The sequence below is a fragment of the Vicia villosa genome, linkage group LG1 (genome assembly GCF_029867415.1).
Source record: "Vicia villosa cultivar HV-30 ecotype Madison, WI linkage group LG1, Vvil1.0, whole genome shotgun sequence".
Taxonomy (NCBI): domain Eukaryota; kingdom Viridiplantae; phylum Streptophyta; class Magnoliopsida; order Fabales; family Fabaceae; genus Vicia; species Vicia villosa.
In genome coordinates this window covers 68,778,180-68,791,382 of record NC_081180.1, presented here as the reverse complement: position 1 = coordinate 68,791,382, position 13,203 = coordinate 68,778,180, and the positions used below count along the sequence as shown (strand labels likewise).

Genomic DNA, 13,203 nt, shown 5'->3' with positions numbered 1-13,203 from the left:
TTGCAACTTGCTAAAAATGTCCAAGAACCGAGCATAGTGCTTTGCATCTTCTTTCTTTGACGGACCGGGAGGGTAAGGTAATTTCTTCACTTGTATAGAATCATCCACCTTCTTCTTTCTCTTTTCACTCACACTCAATTTTTTTCTCTCTTTTTCTACAACTTTCTCAAGATTTTCTTTTTCCACTAATTCTTTCTCTTTCTCATTTTCAACTAAATCACCCTCAACATTTTTTTCTACTTCAATCACCCTATCTTTTTCACTCTCAACAATTTCCTCCTCAACTATCTCTCCTACACCCATATCAATATTTCTACCGCTACGAGTTAGAATTGACTTACAATGCTCACGAGGATTTTCTTGTGTAGTAGCCGGAAAAGGACCTTTGTTTTGATCGGCAAGTTGCTTTGACAATTGCCCGACTTGAGTTTCAAGGTTCTTTATTGCGGCATCCGTACTCTTTTGGCTTGCAATTTGCAATTGCATGAATTGGCTAAGAGTGTCCTCGATTGAAAGCTTTGTTTGTTGAGGTTGTTGATTGTAACCGCCTTGATAAGGATTTTGACGATTCGATGGGCCCGCTTCCGGCCTCCATCCTTGTTGATAACCTTGATTACCTCTTTGTTGGTAACCTTGGTTATTGTTGTAAGGTTGTTGTTGTTGTCTCCCACCATATCCTTGATTAGGATTAGACACATAATTCACCTCTTCACCCGGTGGAGGACAAAAACCTGTTTGATGGTCACCCCTACACAATTCACAACACATCACATGTTGATTTTTAGAAGGGCTCCCATTTATCTCTTTGATTTGTTGAGGGAGTTTTGACATTTGTTGAGTGAGCAATTCTACTTGTTGTGTCAATAACTTGTTTTGAGCAAGTATTGCATCACTAGTATTCAATTCAAGAACTCCCAGTTTTCTTTGCAATGCACTACGGTTGTGTTGCCCTTGATGATCATTCAAAGCCATTCTATCAATGATAGCAATCGCTTCTGCAGCAGTTTTTGACATCAACGAACCACCCGCGGTAGCATCTAAAAGAGTTTTTGGTTGAGGTTGGAGTCCATTTCTAAAGATATGGATTTGAGACAATTCATAAAACCCATGACCTTTGCACTTTCTAACCATGGACTTGAACCTCTCCCATGCTTCATTGAGAGATTCATTCGAACCTTGAGAGAACACCGCAATAGAAGTTTTCGCTTCCATGAACCTATTGTGAGGAAAGAACCGATCCAAGAACTTCTCTTCTAACTCGTTCCAATTTGTCATGACATTATTTGGTTGATCAAGGTACCATTCCTTAGCTTTTCCAATTAAGGAATGAGGAAAAAGTCTCCTGAACACCTGTTCTTCTTGGTCTTCCGGAGCACCAATTGTTCCGGCGATCTCGTAGAACTTTGTTAGATGAGTAAATGGATCCTCGTGATCTGCCCCTGTGAACGGATTTTGGTATAATAATTGAAGTAACCCCGTCTTCATCTCGGAGTTTCTTCCATTGGCTTGATCACGAGCAAATTGTGCATTGAGTCGAGGGCTATTAACACAAGGCCCTCGAGCTGGAACATTAGGGATCTCTCCTGCCATTTCTCCCTCAACTAAGTTTTCAACCGGAGTTGAAGAAGAAGATGCCTCTTGTTGTTGTCTTCTTTCCCTAGCTAGTTGTCTCCTCCTACGAGTTTTGCTATTCTCTCTACGAGCAGTCCTCTCAATCTCAGGATCAAAAAGGAGTTGATCTGCAGGTACACGTCCTCGCATAAACTGTAATCTGAAAAACTAACCAAGCAAATTAACAAACACAAGGAAAATAAATTTAGAAACAAGATATTAATTATAAGACTCAATACAAAACAAACTATTGCAATGCTTGCAATATCTAAACAACAATCCCCGGCAACGGCGCCATTTTGTTGAAAGAATATTGTGGTGTACTTTCCGTTTATATCGTATCCACAGGGATTATTGCGATATCACCGCCGTTCTATAGCCTATTTTGTCTTGAGTTAATGTTACTTTTGTTTTAGGTTTGCAAAAGATCATTCAATCACTTTAGTAGCAAAGAGTAAATTAATGAAAGTTCTAAGTTAAAGAAAATGTATCAAGATTCGATTTCATCGACCTAAATTTGTATGTTTCCTTATAAATAGATGCTTATGAACTTGCTAACGATCAATATAATTACGTATCGACACCTATATCGTCCGTGTCCGCAACGATATAGTTAGATTTACCGTATTGTTTAACCGACGATTTCTCCACCGTTTAAACAATACAAATAACGTTTTAAAACCGATACTTAGTAAACATCAAACTCTAAATCCATGTCTGCAACTTATAGTTTGAAAGATGATGAGTTAGGTCTAGATACAAACATTGATGTCTCAAACATTTATACCAAAGAAAAGCTTTAATAAACAAACTAAACCATCTATATTGATCATCACTTGTTCATACACATATATTCACAAGAAAAACATACAAAAGGCTAGGAAGATTACATCTTATCTTGATACAAAAGGGATTTAGCTATCCATGAGAATGGTAGCTTGCATAAGAAGGAAAGGATGAAGATCAACAAGCATCAAAGGCGATTAATCGACGATCAAGGCTTCCAATCTTCAACTCTATGTTTGCTACAGTGTATTATGCTCTTGGTTCTCTCTAAAATATCTCTACATACATTCAAAAGTGATCTGGCCCATAAACAAATAAACAAAGTTTCGCAGACCGCGCTTAGCGCGGTGCAGCCCGCTAAGCGCGCTATCAATAATTGCTTAAACCGCCCAACCGCGCTAAGCGGGCTCCAGACCTCGCTTAGCGCGGAACTCTCTGCCAGAACTTCCTTCTTTTCTTCAAAAGCGCGCTTAGCGGACTCAACCTCGCTTAGCGCGCTACCTCTTTTCAGCAATCCTTGGCTTTGGTCTTGGAACATCTTCAAAGTGCTTTTTCCATGGTCCAAGCTTCCAATTATCTATAAAAACTACAAAATCCAACATAGATTGCAAAGATAAGAACTATTCAACAATAATATAAATATAAGAATAAATATATACCAAATGACAATAAAATACTACTATTAACCACAAAAAGACTTGAGAGTTACCAAAAATTACCTAAGATATTTACACAAATTGGTAACTAACAAGGAACTGCCTAACGTGGTTCCAAACAGACACTTAATATTACTCGACACATCCGACCTGAACACCGACCTAGAGAATTATGAAATATACACAATTTTATTTATTTAAATATTTTTGCATTAATATTTTTTCTCAAAAGTTTAACACACATTCTTTAGAATTTTTTTAGTTTAATTCGACAAATAAATGTAAAAATTCCTACAAACTTTATGTCTAAGAGGCTATAGACGGTCATAAATATTTCACTATCTCCACGTTTTCCCATTATCTTTCTTTTACTATCTCCAACTATTTCAGCCATTCTTTTCACTATCTCGACCATTCTCTCAAGGGGACAACATCTCTACCCATCATAAAAAGATGAGTAGTATACTTTCAGCCAATCACATATCACCATTTAATTTTTACTTATTTAATTATTTATTGATTAGTACATTTATTTGTTGTTTTCAAGACAATTTACACTAAAAATAACCTTACCCAATTTTTTTAGGTGGGTAAATAAGAATTCACTTTCTCTCGATCTTCTCATTCTCTCACTGTCTCGGCAGTAAATCTCATTTTAGATTTATGATTTATGGATCTCCTTAGGTAACTTATTCTCCGTTAAAAAAATTCTAAAGAAAATAAATATGTCTTTATTGCGAGGAGACCAATTTCTAAGAAAAAAATATCAAACTTTAATCACAACTCATTGTCGGCCATCTCTAATCTGAAATCTGGTCCAAAATAATTAAAATGAAGTGTCCATACCCCCAAAGTTAGTGCATCCACACCCATAAATACAAGAATTATGTCAAGTCGGTGGAGTGTATTTATGGTAAGAGATGATCATATCAAATATATCCAACTATATGAACTATGACAGTACAATAAGCCACAAGATGTGACTCAGCAACGATAAAAATCCAACGCTATTTGGATAAGATTGTTTTTCTTTTTATCTTGAAAAAGCAAGATAGTTATTTTGGGACCCAAAACACTGCCACTCATCATTTCTATATATGAAAACCTGATCCTCAATCCTCTTCAATTCATTACAACAACAACGTCGTATTCCAACCTATCATGCTCTCAGTATCATTCCCCTCATCTCTCAGCACCGCCGCTATTTTCCCCCGCAAAACCATCTCATCAAAACCCTGCCACGTTACACCGCGAAGAGTTTTCGTTTCTGCCACCGCCACCACTACCGAAGCTATCTCTACTCAGCTTCCTCACCGCATGGCTTCCTCCTCGCTTTACGAGATTCTTGGAATTGAGGCTGCCGCTTCCGATCAGGAGATTAAGGCGGCATACCGGCGACTCGCGAGAGTTTCTCATCCTGACGTGGCGGCGGTTGATCGGAAGAATTCTTCGGCGGATGAGTTCATGAAGATTCATGCTGCGTACTCGACTTTGTCGGATCCTGAGAAGCGTGCGAGTTATGATAGAAGTTTGTTCCGGCGTCGGCAACCGCTGACGGCGAGTAGATTTAGTGGATACAGTTGTCGGAACTGGGAAACGGACCAGTGCTGGTAGCGAGTTGACCCGGACTGAGTTGAATTGTATCTTAAGGCTCGGTTATTAGTATTAGAGAGTATTTTATTCTTAGTTATCAGTAATTACGAGTTAAAGTTAATGACTAGATTGTATATTTGTATATTAATAAGTATTTATAAGTATTATAATATGTTTGTTTTTGTATCTATTTATACGAGTGGATTATAGAAACTTCTTTTCAAAGACTTTTTTTGGAGGTTTGCTTATGTGACCGTTAGGCGGAATTGCCTTCAACTTCAAGCCAATGAGATCTATCGCAATTTGAGTTCATTGAGTATGCGATTCACATAACCGCATCTCTCATTACACTTGAGCAATTTCTAAACTGGCTTTATCAATTTTACTTGAATGCTTGATCTTACATGAGACATAAGGGTAAAATAGATTAGAAAAAATCAATTAAATCAATAATTTAAATTAAATTTAAAAAATTAATTTTTGAAAAATGCTAACGAGTGTCCTCAGGGCAATGGTTAATGCCTCGAAAATTGAAATATTAAATTTTTTATAAAATATATATTTTTTTTTAGAATGCTTAACCATTGTCCTGAAGACACTAGTTAGTAAGACCCTTAATTTTTTTGGTTTAAGTTAAAAAATTAATCGAAACCAATGAAAATCAATCTTGGTTTTCGATTTAGTTTTTTAAAAATTATTAAACTAGTAAATCAAACTAATATTAAGCTCTAATTTTACACCACCTCAATCCTTTTTTATATTTATTCAAACTTCCTTCTTTTTAACAAAACATGTCCTAACAACCAAACTCCAAACACTAAAAAATAGAAATTCTAAGTCACAAAATTTTTTCTCATTCAATTGTTGCTCTCGTTGGTCGTCAAGTCAAAATGGATCAAAAGATCAAGCCGGCTCCGCCAAGGTCGCGGATTGACAGGCGGCGGACTTGTCTGTCTATTTTTTTTATACATTTTTTAATAGATTAATAGGCTTTTTTACCTTTCAATTAAATTTTCCACTTATTTTTTAAAATATTTTTTTATAAAACATCTCTTTAACAAATTTTACTTAAAAATTGCATAAATTTACAAATAAATGTATAAATTAAACCATCAAGAATTAGAATTACTAGAATTAACTAAAAAAAAGACGAACTTAAGGCGGGATAGATTGAACGAATAGGTGAGGCGGACTTTTGTAGGTTTTGGCAAGACGAGCATTAGCGGACAACGGGTTTTGGCGGGGCGGTTTTTGGTAGACGACGGGCCTAAAATCTCAACCCAACGCGTCATTTTCATGTTGTTTGAAAAATAGAACATGAAATAAATTATATAAAACATTATTTGAACAAATAATAGCAAAAACTACACCAAAAGACATGATAGTAGAGAATATCCAGATTAATATGATATTTGAAAAAAAAAACATTGTAGATTGATTAAGCGAACCAAATCGATTAGTTTGGTAGTTCCATTTTTGAAAAATACTGAAAATAGGACCAAAGCAAATCGATTGAGATATCACCGATTCAAATATTTTTTTGACCAAAAACTAATCTAAATCAAACCGATTGCACCCCTAACCCTACCCATTTTTATTTGACCCATAAATTAACAATGTTTTATTGTTTATTAATGATAATTAATACATTTTTTAGGTTGTTTCAACAAGCAACTGACACAAAAAATTAAGTAACGGGTACTCCATATAGAAAAATTAAGCACCGAAACTAATACGTCCATGTAGATACCAAGCAATTTGCATTTGAGATGCCTAAGAGTATCTCCAACGGTGTTACTCTATTTTGAATTTTTATGGGACCTAATAAGCACGTCATTTTGAAGCAACTCATCAAAATTCCAGGATAATTCTAAAAAATTCATTTTGGACCCACAATTAACTCATACAACTACCTATTACTATTAAAAAGGATTATTTTATTATTATTTCAATGCAAAACTATGTTGCATGCTAATGCAACCGTAGTGCCAGCTGGAAAAAAAATTCTCTCTCCAATGGTAAAAAGTGACTTTTAGATTGTGTCATGCTGGAGAAATATGAAAGAAACCATCCGTTTGAGATGGTCTAAGACCATCTCCAATGGTGCAACCCATTTTTAAGTTCTTTATGGGTCCCACCAGCCATATCATCTCAAAATAATTTATTTAATATTTATTTTATTAGTGTAATTTAAATGGGTCCCACAACTTTACCTCATAAATCAATTTAATTGGGTACCACAATTTTTTACTAGTTGCATTGCAATGCAACTCTACTATGACATGGCATTTTGATTCAATATTTAATTATTATCTTGATGTCTAGTTGGAAAACTCATTAAAAAATACCATCATTGGAGATGCTCTAAGGGGCGAATACACGTATAAAGTTTTTTTTTCTAAAAAATAAGCTTAAGCAGTTTTATAAAAAAAAATTATTCCTTCATGTAATTAACTAGAGTATTCTACTAACTTATATTTATTTGTTAAGTACCAATTACAACTTGTAAATGTGTTTGAAAAAATACAATAAAAGTAGGTGAGAATCAATTTACGTGCAGATAGTGGAATTTCATGGAATTAATTAATCCATCTCCAAGCCCTAAGGTTATATTATTTATTAAGTTTTTTTTAATTGGATTAGAAGCAGAGAAACAATTTTCGTAATTTTCTGATGAAGACGTGGAAGTAGGAGGATATTGGTTCTTCCTGAAATCATAGGGAGTCGGTTTTTACCCTTTGACTGACATCCTAGACAATTATCTCTTGGACACCTCACAGGAAACAAGTGATAAACAAGCATAATATGGATCTTAGTTCAAACTAGGCGACTCATATCAAATGACACTACCCAGAGAGTGCCCAGGCCCAGTGGGGAGAATCAAAACACGCCTGACTCTAAATTTTCCTCATTTGCCCTAGGGTGTCTCTTTATGGGCTTAATAAAATTATCTCAATCCATATTCCCTTAAGCACGAGACTTGGGAAGGGCGAAGTGATTTAAACCAGGCACGAGATAATTTCTTTTAGGCAAGACTTAGATAGTCGAGTCCCTCGATGAGACTTAGATTGTCAAGTCCTGTATTAGTATATTTCATGAAGGTCTTAGAAGGCGACATAGAGGGTTCTCAATCGCCACTTTGTCAGACCAATCTCCTATTTATTAGATGTGATGCCTTTCATTGGATATTTTGCCTTCCACTAGGATAAGGCACCTGATGTATGAACTGAGGAGTGACGTGTCCTCGCCTTGAAACATAATGAGATAAGTGGATCATGCTCCTCCGAATACCAGGAGATAAACTTTCCATTCCTTTAGTGGTTGCTACTTTCAAGTAAGCCTCAGATCCTGACCCAATATAGCTATAAATAACCCAAATCATGGTGGAAAAGGAAAACCTAACTCTAATGCATAAATACACACATAAAAAGATTCTTACCCCTATGTTAGTTATATCTCAACCTCATGACAAACTTTAAAGTCTCTAACAACGCTTTATCTCTAGGGGTTGTCACGAATTTGTACTTCTAGCAAGTACAATTGTGCCCATTGTGGGGCCTTGGAAAAAATGACCAAGGTCACCATAACACTACCATATCAGATTATTGCCTTCTTTTCACCCCCATGACGCCCATGGTGAATAAAAAGACAAGAACTTCGGCCATTGATGAATTTGAAAGCGAGGAAAGTGCCATAGTAGAAATGTGGGCTGCTATGAAAGACCTTTGTCACCAGAACCAAATCTTGGAGGATATCGTCTTTCATATCTAGTAGCGCCAGCTGGAGACAGGCATGGTGGAGGAATTAAAGGTATTGGATCCTCAACCTTTGTTGGATGATATATGGGAGACTCCCATCCTAGAGGACTTCAAACCGCCACTGTTAACTAAGTTTGGCGGGCGTAGTGATGCGTATGAACATATTTCCTCCATCAATAATCAAGTGGTCATCATTGGGGCATCTGACTCTTTAAAGTGAAAGCTTCTATCTGGAACCATTATAGATGCATGTTTAAGGTGGCATATGGCTCTCCCTCAGCTTTCTATCGCCTGCTAGTCCACTAACTTGGCGTAAGTTGGCATATGAAGTTGACTGCCACCAGTATATTTAAAAATCGTCAAGGTCCCTAAGAATACCTAGGTGAGTATTTCTCCTGCTTCAATGAAGCAACAATAAATGTAATTCATTTAAACTAAGAAATGTTCTTAGGAGCACTCCAAAATGGGCTCAAGGTGGGACACTTAAACAAATCCCTCACCCAGAGGCCAACAACATCATTAGTTGAAGTAGTAACATGAGCGAAATGTTACATCAAGGGAAAGGAGAGTAATGCTGAAAAGAAGGTTTGGGATGCAAAATAATACACTCCAAATATAGACAGATCGTGATGGAACCAATACTCTTCGTCCAAGAAGGACATAATAACATTCAAAAGAAGTAGAAATCTCACCGAAAGCTCCACTCTCCTGAATGCCCACTAGGAGCAGATATGGCAAGAGGTTCTACATATGAATAACATCCCCAATCGTCAGCTCCCAAGATAGGCGTCATGGGATCTGATCCCCAAAGTTGGTGCAAGTTTTATAAGGTCAAGGGACATCAAAAAGAGGGCTGCTACCAACTCAAAATCGAGATAAAAAACCTCATCCAAGAGGGGAACTTGAAGAACTACGTTAAGGCAGGCTCTGATCAGCGATCCGGAGAATCCAATTCTCAAGGGCGAGATTCCTTCGATAGTCAAGGATCCAAGAAAGGGAAGGATCCAAGCAAAGGAGGCAAAGATAGACCCATTTTCCATACCCTTAACACCATCCCATAAGGATTCGCAGGAGGTAGAGAGACTGATTCCACCCAAAAGAGATATGTCTGCCAAGTCCGAGGCACACACATCATAAGCTCCAAAGGTAAATATGACCTTTTCTAAGAATGATGCAATCGACATTCACCCATACAATGATGAACCCATGATTATCATTATTTAATGTGAGAATTGAGAAATCAAAAGAGTCTTGATTAATCAAGGGAGCTCTATGAAAATTCTCTACTATGATGCTTTCGAGAGGCTACGTTTAGAGTTAGATTACCTCAAACCCTTTCAGGGGTTATTTGGTGGGTTTTTTCGGGCGAGCTACTATAGGTGAAGGATTATATAACGCTGAAGACCACCTTAAGGCAGAATAAAATTCCATATAGGTCAAGTTAAAGTATCTAGTCATTGATGCGCCTTTCTCATATAATATGCTCACATGGCGGTTCGTTTTTAACTAGTTGTGGGGTACCTTATCTACCTTGTATCTATGTATGAACTACACATTCCTATATGGGTAAGTTCAGTGTTATCTAGTGGAACTAGGAGATTGCTAGAAAGTGTAATTCAGAAAGCTTGAAGTTGAAGAAGGTCATAATAGAAAGCGTGAACGCTATAGGTATGAAGGCGGGGGTAAAGTCGCCATGGGTAGCTCCCGTAGAGGGGTGCTTGACTATTCCATATAGGGGTGGTAAACGAACAAGTCCTCCCCGTTTAGGCTCTCCCCACAAAATCCTACAAAAATGGGGTCATGATAGTTGGGTGGGGGCCTAAAAGCTTGGCCCGCCCCCCACTAAAAGTGGGACGGGGCGGGGCAAGCCCGTAGGAATTTCATATTTTAAGCCTAAAAATACATAATTTATGTTAATATTCGTGCCCACAAAAGCCTCCAAAAAAGAAGGCAGGCTTGGGAGGACACATTAGTGGGTGCCAGCCTAAACCCTTGGTCTGCCCCGTACTAAAGTGAGGGAAATATCGGCATGCCCATCAGTCCAAGCCTATTTTTCCACCCCTTAATTCCATATAAAGCGAGCACAAAGGATGCAAACAAGTATTTCATGTCAATGGATGATGGATAAGACGATGAGCCTCTCTTACTTCAAATTGTTTAATGTTTTAATTTTCTTAGGGGAATTATATCAGTGACCATTTTTGTAAGGATAGTAACATTTTCTTGGGGGCACACTTTTTTTTTGTGCTTATTAGCATATGGTTTTTAATGAGGTCATCACTTTATTTATATAAGTTTTGGATTATTGTTGATTTACTTACAGGATGTCAAAGAGCAAATAAATCATATCAAGATCACCTTTGAGGCTATTGAATATAATGGATCCTTATGTGGGAATCCTTGCCGCCTTAGGCTATTGAATATGTTGGATCCTTATTTGGGAATCCTTGTTGCCTTTAAGGCTTTTGAATATGATGGATTCTTATGTGGGAATCTTTGACGCCTTTAAGGCTATTGAATATGTTGGATCCTTATGTAGAAATCCTTGCCGCCTTTAAGGCTATTTGAATATATTGAATCCTTATGTGGAGATACTTGTCGCCTTTAAGGCTATTAAAAATGTTGGATTCTGTTCTTGTGTAAAAAACTATATATGATGGAAGTTGCCCTCAGAGATGAGGAAAGCTGGGAAACTGGCTGTTATTGTGTTGAGCTTTGGGGATTTGGAAGCAGTGAGCGATGCAATTTTTTCCAAGAGAAGTGTCTTGCTTATCCCTCTTATGGGAGCCCCTTTTTATAGTGATATTCATGGTCTAATGACCATTAATCAGCTTCGTAACATTTTATAACTGCCCATAAATAATTGTAACATCCTCATTCATTATGCATAACCTACTCCATCAGTGGGTTGTCATCCCGGATTCCGACCTCTAGATGCTCTAGTAACAACACATAAATTGGCCTTCGATTAAGTACCCGATTCCTGCCTACCGGCAGTTCTCGGGTGAATCACATGTTTGTCGGGTAGGGCATAGTGCTCGGCTATATGCATATTATACATTATAGGTCGCGTCTTCATAAATATCTCGAGTATGGAACATATTCCTATATGGGAATCCTTGCCACCTTTTAAGGTTATTACAAATATTGGATCCCTAAGTGGAAACCTTCACCGCTCTTTGAGGCTACGAATTACGCCGGGATTTTACAAGTGTTTGGTGAGAATATGGACACAAATAGGTCTAAAAGGGGGATTGAATATACCTATCCCCAAGTAGACAATTTCAAAAACATTTTAGGTCCCATAAAACAAAATCATAGATTTTAAGATACGTTGAAGCAAAACATAACACTAAGAGAGCTTGAAAGCATCTCAATGAATCAACCCAACCAAATCATTACAAGATATCACTAAAGACATTATTCTTTATCATGCAAGTCAATTACAAGATAACCAAAGTTGCTTTAAACAAAGCGATTTAAAAACACTTTATGTAGAAATTCGTTTAAGACATAATTTGATTTATGATGATTCAATATGCTTGATGCATCGCAGACCTAAGCTTACACATTGAATAACTATAAGCAATATCTAACATAAATGTCATACAAACAATGCAATAACTATTAATGAATGCAAAAAACTAAAAGAGATAAGGGAACAAAGAAAATATTACAAACCTCAGACCCTAAAGTTAACTTGTTAATTACATTAAAAATCATTGTTCTTAAATATTTGTGTTTGTCATGTTCAATAAGGATCATAACCTGAGAGTCATACTCTGAAGACTCTAACTCTAAAGACTTAGACTCTAAAGGAGGTCAACTTGTGAAGACCAAAGTTTGAAGAAAATAAACCTCTGAAGATCCATACTCTAGAGGACCAGAAGCTGGGATCCAGACTCTGAAGACTCATACTCTGAAGTAGGTCAACACAAGGATAAAAAAATACTTTGATAATTCACTATCAGACTCAGAGGTCATTTTGTCTTCTTCTGATCATATGCAGAACCAAACATAAATTAGCATAGACAGTAGGGATGCAACATATAATTCCTTTTGAAGCAAAGGAAATTCGAATAACGTTGCAACACATAAGTCATTTTATTCAATTTTTATTCTTAATAGCATGTGGTCCTTCCCTTTATCTTGGTTGGATTTTTCCCCTTTCTTAGAAGAAAGAAATCAGCATATTGGAATGAATGTGAAAGATAATTTTGATCAAAGAATTTGACCTTCTAAGAGCTCTAGCAGGTTGTCCCTCATGGAAGCCTTCAAGACCAAATCTCGTGTACTTCCCAAACTAGGTTGGGCTAAAGAGATTTGGGTTGTGGACATTCCTCCTTTTAAGTATTTAGTGTTTGGAGTTTGATGCATAAAAAAATTCCTATCAATGATATGTTACAGTCTAGAGGTTGCTCCTTTTTCTCCATCTACTATCTTTGCAGAAACAACTGTGAATCAACTCATCACTTATTCTTTTCTTTCCCTTTTTCCTTAAAGATTTGGTTTTGACTAATCAGACTAATCAAGAGTGATCTTCATTTCAACTATGTTGAGGATCTTTGGAACTTTTGCACGAAGGGAAGATCCCCTCATTGTGCTATCACCAATAAAATAGTTATGGTGTTCACCATCAATGCTAATGCTATATGGGAGGCTCGGAATGACATAATTTTCAAAAATCAAAACAGTCATTTCACCTTATTTGTTCCAAAATTTTGGCTCAGGTTAATTTGTCTAGCACTAACCTCACTTTCTTCTAGAAACTTTATTGGGGACTTTGTTCTTCTTAAAGC

At 36.8% G+C, this 13,203-nt stretch overlaps 1 protein-coding gene across 1 annotated transcript; it reads left to right on the top strand.

Annotated features, from left to right (window-relative positions):
- Positions 1 to 4,063: 4,063 nt before the first annotated feature.
- LOC131608738 (chaperone protein dnaJ 11, chloroplastic) lies at positions 4,064 to 4,871 on the top strand. Its single transcript, XM_058880270.1, has one exon. It carries the CDS (start codon positions 4,215 to 4,217, stop codon positions 4,665 to 4,667), a length of 453 nt encoding a protein of 150 aa, XP_058736253.1. The 5' UTR covers positions 4,064 to 4,214; the 3' UTR covers positions 4,668 to 4,871.
- The last annotated feature ends 8,332 nt before the right edge of the window (positions 4,872 to 13,203 follow it).